The sequence below is a fragment of the Chelonia mydas genome, chromosome 22 (genome assembly GCF_015237465.2).
Source record: "Chelonia mydas isolate rCheMyd1 chromosome 22, rCheMyd1.pri.v2, whole genome shotgun sequence".
Lineage (NCBI taxonomy): Eukaryota > Metazoa > Chordata > Testudines > Cheloniidae > Chelonia > Chelonia mydas.
Window position 1 is genome coordinate 6,780,222 of NC_051262.2, and position 13,434 is coordinate 6,793,655.

Below are 13,434 nucleotides of genomic sequence, written 5' to 3' on the forward strand. Positions count from 1 at the left end.
TCACCTTTCTTAGGCAGTCCTTAATTAAGTACATGATTCCTGGATCTTTAATCTGAGGATCTCAAAGCATTTTACAGACACCAATTAAACTTCACTGTCTCTTGAAGAAGCAGTCCTTGGAAGCTCTAGTTTGAGGGAAACTAGACAGTGCAGTGGAAGTACTGAGGTAAGGAGTAGGGAGAGTTTCTGGCTGCTGGTAGGTAGAGCAGGTCTGGACTCGTGGAAGGGCCACTCCTACCCCCCTCTACTGGGAAGATCGCTCAGTCTGTGCTCCTGAAGCATCTTGCCTTTCCCTCAGGCCAGGAATCAGAGAGAAGAGATGTCACAACAGCAATGTAGGCTGGAAGCATATGATTACTGGGCTCCGTGCCATGATGGTGGCTTCTGGCTAAGGTTAGATAGTCAGGGGGACTGAATTGTTCTACCTGTTGAGTGGGACGGGAGCTCTTACACTGGGGATGGGAATGGGAGCTGGGAGGTGGAGTTTGCATGTGGATCAAATATCTCTTCTTTGTTATCCTAAGGGTTAAACTACTTTTTTCTTTTGAAGTGCTAAACTTCATGGGGTGCAAACCTCTTCAGGTGCTCTTTCGAACAATGAAAAGCCTGTACTTGACAAAATGGATCATACAGAACGAGAATAGGAAGGGATAATGAGAATGGAAAGCGATGCAGGAATACCATCAGTTATTAGACTTCCCCTTTATTAAGTACTGGCATACTTTTTGGGATTCCCTACATACTAAATACTAGAATGCTGTTAGTTAGCTTATAAAGAACTGGGTAGGTAATACCAGCAACCATGTAATGATGGTATATGTTATAATTTTTTTAACTAATTAAATTGACCTGTAGGTGGGTATAAGTTACTCATTCCCCTCAAAGCTGGACTCTGCATCCCAGAGTCTTCCATCTGTTGTAGATGTCTGTCTCTTTACTACAGCACCTGCTGGATCTGGCTAGGAAAGGTGGCCCTGATCTGACCCTTAAGAAAAAATATCCATCCCCTCCATGTGGCCCAGAAGAACGGGATAGACGGACACATCAGCGCTACCTGAAGGTTCTGAGGGAGGTGAAGGAGGAATGTGGAGACACCACTTTATCCTCTGATGAAGAAGGTAATGTAGCCAATGTGTTCCAGGAATAGCATGAGAGAGATAGGGGTGTGGGCTGGTCTGAAAAGCTCTCTGCAGATACTGGCACAGTTGAAAGCCTTCTTTGGCCTTGATGCCAGAACTGGACATTGGAAAAGTCACTATTTCCTAGGAGTTTTACTTTTTATTGGAGAATAATAAATCCTTCCTCAATACGTTTCTGACATAAACTTGCCTTACACGGGGCAACGGATGGCTCAGGGAACTGATGGATAACTGATAATACAGACTTCCAGCTCTGGGTTCCTGGTTCCAGGGGTGCCCAAGGTGGTAGTAATCAATGGTGTACCACCTTCTGACAGAAATTATGCTTAGGTGGGAGTTGCGAGTCAGGTTCCTAGTGGATAGGCGTGCACGTCATGGAAACAATCACCTTTATTTACTTTTAAAGTTCATATGTTTTCTTTCCCTGACAGTCTTTTGTGTTTGTGCAGGTTGGGAAACGGGTGGACCATGGTTCTCCTGCTTGTACTGGGGTGCATACTCAGACTGTTTGTTTTCTGGGGGAATCAATAACATCTTATTTTTTTTCAGAGCTCTAGACAAAATTTTAGTAGTAATGCCTCGCAATATTGCTGTTAAAGAGATAAGAAAGGGAAATTGAAATATTCATGCAAAGATGAAGTGACTTGGCCAAAACCATGCACCGCATCCGTGTCGGTGTTGGGATTAGCCCGGAGACTCAACTACCAGACTATTAAAACACTGTTCCTCTAATTCAGGTCTGCTTTTAATGGCTGTTTAAATAACCAGTCCAGTTGGTGGAAGGGAAGCTGCCAGGGAAGTGAGGGGATGTGGAGAGTGTCTTTTTGACAGGAAGGTAGCTATTGGATTCATGTTTCATTGGCTTGGCTCCTTTGAACCCTGGGGATAGAGTTAATTGGCTATTTGGGCAGCATTCCCTGTCGGGGAAAAAAATTAACTTTACAGCTTTTTGTTTTCTCAGATCTAAGTTCCTGGCTTCCAAATTCTCCAGCACATTGCCCAAGTCCAGCTCTTCCCCTGAGAGTGATTCCCACATTGTCAACTCTGGATATGAAAACAGCAGGTGAGAACTGAGCGAAGGCACAAGTGAAGTAGTCAGAAGGTGCTTGGAACTACTTAGGCCATGTCTACTCTACCATGTGTGTTGGCAAAACTTATGTCACTCAAGGGTGTGAAACATGGTCCCCTCCACGCCTTCCCCCGAGTGACACACACTCTCTCCCGTCGTCATAAAGCGGCGACACTAGATCTTACAGCGGTGCAGCTTTATCGGTACAGCTGTGCTGTTGTATGCTCTCTAGTATAGACATAGCTTTATTCAGAAAGGGTGATTCCTTCCAGTCCCTTGTGAAAAGTCAAGTACTGAAAGTTAATGACATCATGGACATGATCTTTTGTAATGCTTCACTTTATTCTTGATCCGTGAGGTCTCTAGATATACTCCTTCCGGTTTGTTTCAAGGCTGAATTTCTGTTGAGGCAAGCTAGTATGTTAACACACAGCCTTCCTTCCTCTCTGTTGCTGTGTTGTGTAGGTTCATCATTGTTCACTCTCTAGTGGATAAAGCAGCACCCCATAATGCAAGTTGAACGGTATTGTATATCAAGAGAGCTAATCCTAGGGCTGTCTAGTCAAATCTGCACACTACTCTTACACACGACTCCCAAGAAAACCACCAAGAAAAGCTGGTTAAGAAAGTGTTGTGGTGGCTTTTCATGACCTGCTCTAGTTGGGTCACAGGCTGAATTTCAAGCTGTCAAGTTGCGCTTAGCTATTAAAACTTGAAGATTGTTGAAGGCGGGGATGGATAAGGAAAAGGTATGTTAAATTACTGTAATAACAGACTGACGGGGAATTCTGGTAATAGTTTTTCTTGGATTTATTTCATTACAGATAAACTTGATTTTGGGGAGAATGACCTGAAGATGATGCTGAAGAAGCATCATGAGAAACGGAAACGTCAGCCTGTAAGACACCTAGGAGACACGGGGCTGGGAATTACCTCTGTTTGTTTTTTAGCTTGTCTGTCAGCTGTAAGGTATAGTGCAGTTATGGCTGGTAAAATTATTGTAATTTCTTATGGGCCCTTCTCATACAGCCCCTCTACTTTCCATCTGTCATATCTGTCTCCCTCCCCCGCCCCCCACAATGAGAGAGACTTTCAGCCCTCAAAGTCAAAACGGCTATGGGAGACCCAAGTTGGCTTCTATTCTTCCTCATGCATCCTCAGCAAAATTGTCAGCTAGGTTGTGGCTTTGGAATCTTTGAGGATGGAAGAGGTAGAATTCATCTTGGTTTCCAAATCCCAGAATGTTGGGGAGTTATGGCTTTGCAGGCATGGTCCCTGAAAGTGCCAGCATTGAGATGCCAGGAGTTAAATGTTTGAGTTTTAAACTGCAGTTTGATTTGGGATCCCTGGGAGAGAATACATCTGGACTCATGAGGGCTTTGTCACTTGTCAAAGCATAACCAGTTTAACCTTTATCATGCTCTACAGTTAAGTCTACATAGATATGTACCTTTTGTCTTTTATTCTGACATCTACAGAGGTCTCCTAGAACTCACCAGTGATGTGTTATGGGGAGATTAAATGTTTGTGGACTGTATGCCATGCTTTGTATGAACTATATCATAATTATATGTCGGGGTGAATGTGGAGGTTCTAGGGGGATGCTCTGAGGTACAGAGTGCCCCAAGGGCTAAGTAGTTTCCTAGGTTCACCTTCAGGAAGTTGAGTTTCTGTAGGCAATCCACAGATACATTCTAGGTCTTTGCCATGGCCTCTTCGTTATTTTAACACACTGCCCTTTTTCTCCTGTGCCTCTTTCCCCTATCCCTCTTTGTCCTGTGTAGGACCACCCTGATCTAGTGACAGGGGACCTGACTCTTGATGACATCATGACCCGTGTGAATGCTGGCCGGAAGGGCTCCTTGGCAGGTCAGTGTTGTCATGGGAATGTGCCCCTTTGGCTTTCTGTTGCTGCAGCTCTCCAGAGGGAAGTAGAGTGGTTGTCCATCAACTTACAGTACAGTTTGTCTGTTAGCAATAAACAGCTCAAAATATTAACAAAAATAAACATAGCTATAGATTTGGGTCTGGAAAAAATTTCCTTCGTGAAAATAACCCTAATTTAATGATTACTTGGTAAGCTAGTGGATATAAATAATGTAGACGCAGGAGATTATGTGCACAAGAAAAGCTGAGGCTAAATGCAATCTGTGGCATGTTAGATATCTAGGTAAATATGCCAGTCCTCCCAATCTCTGATGTCACCTATTTTTTTTAAGCACCCCTTTCCCCAGCTAAAGAGTTTCTCTAGTCAAGACCAGTACATTGAGGAAGAGGAGGGGATTTCCCGCAGAATCTCCCTACAAATAATGTAGAAGATTGTATAACATTACACATATCCCCATACAACAGCATCTCGCCCAAAACTGCTGCAAAATAAGCAGTTAGTGCCACAGGGCACTTATTCAAACACCCATAAAGATATAAAAATAGTCACTCCAAGAAGTTAGTCCATATTCCAGTGGAATAATTTGGTGGTAGCATACATTTCCAAATACATAATTGAGTATCTAGTTCATTTCTGATCCCTACTGTTATAAACTGAAGTGTTTCATTGAGATTTGTTCTGTCTCCTCTTATCCAAAGCCTTGTTTGACCTTGCCATCCTGAAGAAGAAGGTGAAAGAAAAGGAAGAAAAGAAGAAAAAAAAGTTGAAGGTGATTAAATCTGAGGTGGAAGATTTGGCCGACTCGTTTAGCAATGCTGATGGAATCCCACCAATACCACAGGACCCATCCCCCATTGCTCTGTCAGCTGTTAAAGAAGAGTAAGTGGCTTCCAAAAAAGTGAATAGACGGGTGAGTGTGATAGAGAGAGAGTGAGAGACAGGCTATAGCTATTCTACAAGCGAAGGACATGATTCCCAGCTCACAAACACACACTCGCATTATCTCACTGAGAGGTAGCGTGGGTATCAATAGTAGTATAGCCACGATGGCAAGAGCAGCGGAAGCAGTGGCATGGCTAAGCCGTGTTGAGTATGCTGGTAAAATGTTTTTAAACCCAAATTATTTAATATTTTGTGGTTTTTTTTGTTTGTTTGTTTGTTTGTTTTCTTCATTCAAAGACCTCTTGAAGAGATCAAGCCATGTCTTGGAGTAAATGAAATCTCTTCCAGCTTCTTCTCTCTTCTTCTGGAGATCCTCCTTCTAGAAGGACCTGCTAGTCTCTCTGTGGTAAGGATCTACTAATTTATAGGTCTTGTAGAAGTCTTTGTATACTCAGCAAAATTGTGGAATTTTGTGCTAGTTAAACATGTCAGTGATTCTCCTGAATCAAGTGAACAAGCCTTTAGATACCCTTCTTGGTTTTAAATGTGTGTTTCATAAACTCTGGGAAAGTGAACTTTTGCACCATTCATAATAAACTTGAAGCCATCTGACTGTAGAACTTGTCTCTCCCTTTCTTCCTGTTCATATATTAACGATAGATGAGGGGGGAGCAACTTGTTTTTCACATGTGCAGCCTTCATTCACATTGGTGCAAGAGCTTTCTCCTCTGCAGCTTCTGTTGTCTGACATATCCTTTTCCTATGTGTGTCTCTTCACAATTTAGCTGGTGTCAAGGTTCCTTCCCCACTCTGAACCCTAGGGTACAGATGTGGGGACCTGCATGAAAACCTCCTAAGCTTACTTTTACCAGCTTAGTTTGTACCTTGGGGAAGTTTTAACCTATTTTACCCTTGGACTTCCACTGCCACCACCAAACTTTTATCTGGATTCCTGAAAAAACGTAGTTTGGACATGTCTTTCCCCCCAAAATCCTCCCAACCCTTGCACCCCACTTCCTGGGGAAGGTTTGGTAAAAATCCTCACCAATTTGCATAGGTGACCACAGACCCAAACCCTTGGATCTTAAAACAATGAAAAAGCATTCAGTTTTCTTACAAGACTTTTAATAATAGTAAAAAGGAATCACCTCTGTAAAATCAGGATGGTAGATACCTTACAGGGTAATTAGATTCAAAACATAGACTCTCCCTCTAGGCAAAACCTTAAGTTACAAAAAAGACACACAGGAATATTCATTCTATTCAGCACAGCTATTTTCTCAGCCATTTAAAGAAATCATAATCTAACACATACCTAGCTAGATTACTTACTAAGTTCTAAGACTCCATTCCTGTTCTGTCCCCAGCAAAAGCATCACACAGAAAGACACAGACCCTTTGTTTTTCTCCCTCCTCCCAGCTTTTGAAAGTATCTCGTCTCCTCATTGGTCATTTTGGTCAGGTGCCAGCGAGGTTACCTTTAGCTTCTTAACCCTTTACAGGTGAGAGGATTTTTCCTCTGGCCAGGAGGGATTTTAAAGGGGTTTACCCTTCCCTTTATATTTATGACAGGTGGTCACATCTTTTTCTTTTTTGATTGCCCTTTCTTTCTCTCTGCTGTATATTCTATTATCTTACATATTAAACCTTTAGCGCTTGTATGAAAGACACTATAAATGCATCTTGTTTTCTTTTTAAGCTTGAGGATAAAGTTCTGGATTGGCAGTCTTCCCCTGCGAGCACTCTGAACAGCTGGTTCTCCTTTGCCCCTAACTGGTCAGAACTGGTTTTGCCTGCTCTGCAATATCTGACAGGTGACAGCAGAGGTAAAAATCTCATACTCAAATGCCAGTACAAACAACATTACTATTTTTAATCTGTGCTGGTCTGTATTTTAACCCCAGTCAGCAATTAATTCACAAAAGCACTGAGTCATTGCCAGTGTTGCTTGCACATTTGATAGGGGTTCTGCAGCATGGTTGAGTGGTGTTGCAGTTGTTTTGTATCCTGTTACCACAGTGCCTGGGGTCCAGCTTGGTTCCTGATCTCTGTATAAACTTTGTATGTTGAGCTGAGTGCTGGTGAAAGGTGCCTGAAAGAGCCCAGGGAACTGAAGTTCTCTGATTATCCACAGAACAGGTACGACCTGGGTAGTGGCGGTGCAGGCTTCTTCCATTAAGACTCCAACGCTCGGGGCACAAAGAGAGTTCGGTCTCCATCGCCCATTTGGTCCCTGGCTCCTTAGCTGAGGCTTCCAAAAGGGGAGCAGGTAGTATCATTTGTGAGGATAGTCTTTGCAATGTGGATTCTTCACTGGGAACTGGGCTGATGTTTCCCAAATTCATTTCATGTTGGCCAAAAAGCAGCCATCATATGGTCACTTCTGGTCTCTTTCATTCTGAACAGGATTCAAACTGGCAACCTATAAGTGAAAGGCTCGGTGTTCTGTTCTGATCTATTGAGGTTTCCACTGCCACCCTGACCTGCTAAAATACCCTTCATCAACTCCATATTTAGAGATGTAGTGACTTAATCTGTTAGAGTGCTTTATTTTTCATCATGAGACTAACTGCAGCGTGAAAGACAGTAGTAAAAGTTTGCATGTGTGCCTTTGTAAGATATCCTTGGAACATGGGCATGAAACGCCTTTGTCTTTTCCATTGCAGATGTTCCTTCCAGCTTTTCTCCCTTTGTTGAATTCAAGGAAAAAACTCAGCAGTGGAAATTGCTTGGTAGGTAACTTGTTTCATACCATGTTTTCTAAATAGTTAAGATCAGATGTTTTCTCCAGGTGTTTCCTTCCCAATTTGCTGCAGCTTGGAGAAATGAGAAGAGCAGCTCTTTCAGTAGTCGGCTACTCTCGCTACTGTTAGCTATGGCAAGGTATCTCTACCCTGCAAGACTTACAAGAGGGAAGTCTTGTTTGTGCCATCAGTAAAGTCTCAATGATACACACGGGACAGCTATGTAGAGTAAGTGGCCAGAGGGGATGGAGCATCTTTCTTTGTGTTGCTGACCTTCACTTCCATCCTTCAAGCGTGACTAAAACATTTTTCATGTTTGCACTTCTATAGTGCCTTCCTCCCAAAGATCTCAACGTATTCTGTAGACGTTAATTATGCTCCGCAGACCTCTGTGAGGCAGGTCTGTGTTGTTACAGATGGGGGAACTGAGGCATAGCTTGATAGATGCTTACCCAGGGTGTCAGTAAGTAAATGGCAGAGCCAGGAAGAGGGTCCAGATCTCTCGACTTCTAGTTCTGTGCTCTAGCCACCAGGCAAAACTTCCTGTCCTTAACCACAGTGATTCTTGCTCATATTCACAGGCTTAAACCGATTGTGAGCTTTGGACTCAGGAAGGTACTCCTGCACTCACTTCAGAATTTTGGCGTGGGAATTTTCTGCTCGGGGATTGGGGTACTGGGGTTCACTTTTCTGGAATTCACTTGAAGCACTGAGTGAGGGTCATCTGTCAGTATCAGATGCACTTATCCCACACAATCTTTCCTGCCATTGCTGAAGTTTGGGGAGTTGGATCTTGACTGTTGTCTTCCTTCCCTGTACTGCTGTACCCACCTATGGGATACCTAGGGCTTCCTGAACAGTCTGTGTGTATTTAACTCTGGCATTATCATGGTATGTATGGAGAGTGACTTATCTGTAAGTGGAAGTTGCTCTGGAGCTGAATGAATGCAGAGTGGGGGGAGGTGGTGGGAACTGATCAGGGTATACAGGTAGGAGGGTGCTGGCTCCATAAAGAATAAAGAACTTCTCTGAACCATTTTTTCTTCTTGGACTTCTTGTACCAGGCTCTTCCCAAGACCACGAGAAGGAACTGGTAGCACTCTTCCAGCTCTGGCTGGAGACCAAAGACCAGACTTTTTTCAAGGTGAGGCAGTCTCTCCTTTCGTAGCACGGTTACCTGCGGGGTTGTAGCTCAGGTACGAGCAGATACCACAGGCTGACATTTCTCTTTGTTTCTTGACAGGAAAATGAAGACAGCTCAGACGCCACCACACCGATTCCCCGGGTGTAAGTATTGGGCAATGAGAGAGCCTGAAAGTCCGGGCCTGTGATGCCTGCTAAAGCTGTGGGGTTCAGTCACCAGGCCTCTGGGACTGAACCCCTGCTTCTGGAGCAGCCATCACCACATGCTGTCCTTTCTCTTGGTAAAGCTTCTGTAAGGGCCACTTACTCAAAATCTTTGCTGATGACTCTAATAATGACGTAAACAAACCTTTATCAGTAAGTCTTGCAGAGCCAGTACGGCACCAGGAGCATGAGCTGGATTCTGTGCTCCTTTGTGCATTTCTGACCATAGAATCTTCACTACGGACCACAGCTCGGTTTCCAGATCTCAGGTGTAGTTTGTTGTCCTGGCCAAATTCCTACTCTGGCAATTTAGTCTCTTCCTCCTTAAATTCCCCCTACCATTTAAGTTAGATGGGGGAATTCTTCTTTGCTTCCTGTCGTAGACTCTGTGTCGTCTGACTGTGCTTTGTTAGACAGACGCTACATTCCGTTCTAGCCGTAGCAGCGTTTTGATGGTCCCTGTATTACAGACCATGTGCATTTCCGTAGCACCTTTTCCCTCTTTGTCTCGGAGCTCTTTGTATTTTAAGAAATCTACCTCGCAGGGGGGTTGTGAGCCATGTACAAATACTGTCGCATAAATGGGGGTGCAGAGAGGTGAAGTGACCTTTCCCTCAGTCCAGATAGGATTTCACTGGCAGAGCTGGGGTTAGGACCCAAGTCTCCTGACTCCCAGAATCCTGCTCTAGCCTTTAAATGATACTGCTTTTCCATGGATACAATCTGGAGAATGCTTTGAGATCCTTAAAGATGAAAGGCTCTGTATTAATGTAGATTCATTCAGAATCTATTCCTCCTGTTCGAGATACATTTGCAGCTAGGCTGTGTGTAGCTAGTCCTGCTCGATATCCTTTGGACCTGCAGTTTGACTGCAGTCACTGAGGGCTGACACTAATCTTTGTTTCAGAAGGACTGACTACGTGGTCCGTCCCAGCACGGGGGAGGAGAAACGCGTTTTCCAGGAGCAGGTGAGGGGAGAATCCATTTTTGTTTCAACATGCATGTGCTTAAAAGTCAGCTGGCACGTAGGATAATTTAGAACAGGAGACAAATATCTTCTGCAAACCACTTACAGTGAAAACGAGAACCATTGTAATAAATCTGTGCTGCCTTCACGCCTGCTGGCTTAAAGCATGTTTCATTGAGAATAGAGCCCAGCACTTTCAGCTCTGCATACACTAGTGCTTCCCACGTGGGATAAAGGAGAGAATCTATTCAAATCAGTAATATTAAGGCTTGCATCCATGTTGCAGCTTCCTGCCTCTTGAGCATTGCCTAATCAATACTCTCGAACAGGTGTGATTCTGGCCACCTGCAGGCCATGGATCATGGTTGCCCACACCAGGAAGTATTCAGTGTAGAAGATGTTGTTGGTTTCAACGTATCTTACAGGCTGGCAGTCCATGTAAGGGCCTGTGAACGAGGAGAATTTCTCTTCACCTCTTCCATATGTATGCTTCATATTTATTTTGCGTTCAGCAGTGTGACCTGTATGCAGCAGGTCTATGAAAGGGGTGGACTGAGTCCTTTGCTTTCCACTTATGGCATGGTGGGGTATACATTTGCATGAGAATCCTCGCCACCTGGATGTACTATGGTTTCTGTCACCTGTACTGACTCCATTCACTAAACAGGAAATAAACTGGTGGAATTCACCTTTCATGTTTGGAATCTCTAAAGGATTTGACACTTGTGATAGTTGCTTAATTTCTGCCACACTTCACATTCCTCCCCCCGCCCCCTTGACTCTAATGGGTGGTTAGATTAGCCAATTCAAACACAATACATTTCATTTGTATTAAAAATAATCCTTTGTGTAAGAGATGTTATATTAAATTAGGACCCAAGGGCACCAGTTGGCAGATGATTCAGGGAGAGGCTTCAAATCCACTATTGCACTTCATAGTGCATGGTATTGAATCACGGAAGTTATTCCTTTGTGACCTGACTGGTACTGCCTCACACCCTGAAGCATGATAGTCATTTCACTCAAGTTATAGTGCAGATGCTCTGCTCTCTAGATACACGGCTAATCGTCAAATGTGCTAAGACCTTTTCCTTCACCATATACCTCCTGCTGAGCTGTGTTCTCTCCCATCTCCCCACATCCAGGAGCGCTACCGTTACAGCCAGCCCCACAGGGCCTTCACCTTCCGCATGCATGGCTTTGAGTCAGTGGTTGGTCCCGTGAAGGGAGTGTTTGACAAGGAGACCTCGCTGAACAAAGCTCGGGAGCATTCTCTCCTGCGATCCGACAGGCCGGCATATGTCACCATCTTGTCTCTTGGTAAGGTGGCAGTGTGCACTGCAATACAAGCTTTTTTAAAATCTTTCCTACCAACTTGCCTCGGGGCTTTACACAGTGAAATCTTAGCAGGAGGAGGGGGGAATTGGGTGACCTATGCAAGGGTAAAAAAAAATTTCAAATGAGGAGCTGATAAGGAGCTGGAGAGATTCAGGGAGGCTGTTCCAGGTGTCAGGAACAGCAGAAGAGAAGATTTTTTTTTTCATTTGAGAGAGACAGAGGAAATGGGGAGGAAAGCAGAGAAGGAGAGATGAGGTCCTTGAGGCTGGTTGGAAATCGGGAGAGGTATTTTGGGCTGGATCCTGATATAAAGAGACCCCAGGGGAATTGTTGGGCAGTGTGGAGTGAGAAGGTGGGTGTCGGCATTCTGCACATGCTGGACTCAGGCATTACAGAAGGGGGGCTGCAGTAGCCGAAGTGAGAGAAGTTGATGGAAAGATGTAGAGTGGAGGTGAATCCAGCTTCGTTCTAGAAAGCTGGCTCTTGTCTTATGCTCCCATGGATAACATTTTTGACAGTGTTTCTGTTCTGCATGTTTATGCCTCACGAAGAAAGGGATATGGATCCGTTACAGATCAGCCCTTAGTTTTGGAAGGAGCCTGTTAGGAACTATTAGCCATGGGGATTTAACTCATGCCTGAATGCGCTATGGTACTGCCTCTTCACGACGCGGAGTGTTAAGTCTTCTGGCAGAAGGCCCGAAGGCTTAGTCCACAGTACAGGCAGAGATAGCCATGACTCAGAGCTGCCCCTTCCCTGTACCTACAGTTTCAAGACAGTCTTTAGCAGTTGCAGGTTTCTATTGCTGAAACAACCTCTACTGATTTACGAGGGAAGTTTCAACCAGGCGCAAATGTTAGTGCAGAAGGTATTTTGCTTTAAACCATTATAGAAGAGTACATGCAGATTAGGTACAACCCTTGGGCTCTGACCTAGTTGCCAGATTGGTCCTCTGTATTGCAAAGTTTGGATGCTGAAGTTGAGTGGCAGAGCCAGAATTTGCACCCCTGAGTTAGTCCCTCCAGCCCACAGGCCCCCAGGGGTTGAAGATGCTGCATATTGCACTGGAGCTGCCCTTTGCCATCTATGCCAGTCTCAGTATGGTGGATTCTGGGAAGGTATCCGTGGGAGGCTCTCCTCAGTCAAAGGAAAGAGCCCATGATGGGGAGCCTGTGAATGAGATGGAGAAACAAAAAAGGAAAATATAAATTGAAGGGCTTGAAGACAGCTGCCTAGATTTGCAGCTGGAGCCCTGACTAAGCCTTGTTTTCCTGTCATCTCAGTTCGCGATGCTGCGGCCCGCCTTCCGAATGGAGAGGGTACACGTGCTGAAATCTGTGAGCTGCTTAAAGATTCCCAGTTCCTGGCTCCCGATGTCACCAGTGCCCAAGTAAGTTGGATGACAAAAGTCCATGTAGGGATAGTTGCCATTCCTAAGCCCCAGAAACCACCATCCCCTCCTAAAAAATCCACTGGGAAGATAGGCACTATTTGGTGACTGACGTAAGGCCCAGTACCTTGTGGCTCATGGAGGTGGAAATGGGAGCTGTATACATTTTATTGGGCTACTACAGCACCCATGCACCCTCCGAGCTTTTGATGGCCAAAATACAGCTAGCATGTCAAATGTGGCCCACAGAGTTCATACTGCTCTCATCTTTGCTACAGAGCTGAAGGTCTCTTGATCTGGGTAGACAAACAGCAGCATAGGCTGGAACCCGTCTTCTCCAAAGGCTGCACCTCCTTGCTCAAATGAGGTTCGCTAATAGTCGCTTCCATTTTTATGCTAAATAGGTTCAGCCTTTAAATTCCTGGCCATTTGCGAACATGACCATTGGTTGGGTAAAGTTTGGGCACGTTTAGCTTACTGAGAGTTCTGTTTTTCAGGTTAATACAGTTGTGAGCGGTGCCCTGGACCGGCTACACTATGAGAAGGATCCCTGTGTGAAGTACGATATCGGACGCAAACTGTGGATATACCTGCACCGGGACAGGAGTGAAGAGGAGTTTGGTAGGTGCTTGCTGTAGGGAGCCATATAGCATTTGGAGTGGACTTGTTT

General features: G+C 44.6%; 1 protein-coding gene across 7 annotated transcripts in view; it reads left to right on the top strand.

Annotated features, from left to right (window-relative positions):
* The window catches only part of NFRKB (nuclear factor related to kappaB binding protein), a 33,778-nt gene that overhangs the window by 7,883 nt on the left and 12,461 nt on the right, over positions 1–13,434 (top strand). For 3 of the 7 annotated variants that reach the window (XM_037882091.2, XM_037882090.2, XM_043534023.1), the window contains 14 exons: positions 944–1,118; positions 2,101–2,202; positions 3,033–3,106; positions 3,993–4,077; positions 4,795–4,975; positions 5,276–5,384; positions 6,678–6,804; positions 7,645–7,710; positions 8,787–8,866; positions 8,966–9,009; positions 9,977–10,037; positions 11,182–11,356; positions 12,658–12,764; positions 13,262–13,385. In XM_037882091.2, the coding sequence (XP_037738019.1) occupies positions 944–1,118; positions 2,101–2,202; positions 3,033–3,106; positions 3,993–4,077; positions 4,795–4,975; positions 5,276–5,384; positions 6,678–6,804; positions 7,645–7,710; positions 8,787–8,866; positions 8,966–9,009; positions 9,977–10,037; positions 11,182–11,356; positions 12,658–12,764; positions 13,262–13,385 (1,510 nt within the window). The remainder of the gene's footprint in view (positions 1–943; positions 1,119–2,100; positions 2,203–3,032; positions 3,107–3,992; positions 4,078–4,794; positions 4,976–5,275; positions 5,385–6,677; positions 6,805–7,644; positions 7,711–8,786; positions 8,867–8,965; positions 9,010–9,976; positions 10,038–11,181; positions 11,357–12,657; positions 12,765–13,261; positions 13,386–13,434) is intronic. The other 4 variants (XM_043534024.1, XM_037882092.2, XM_043534025.1 and 1 more) reach the window with 2 other exon arrangements.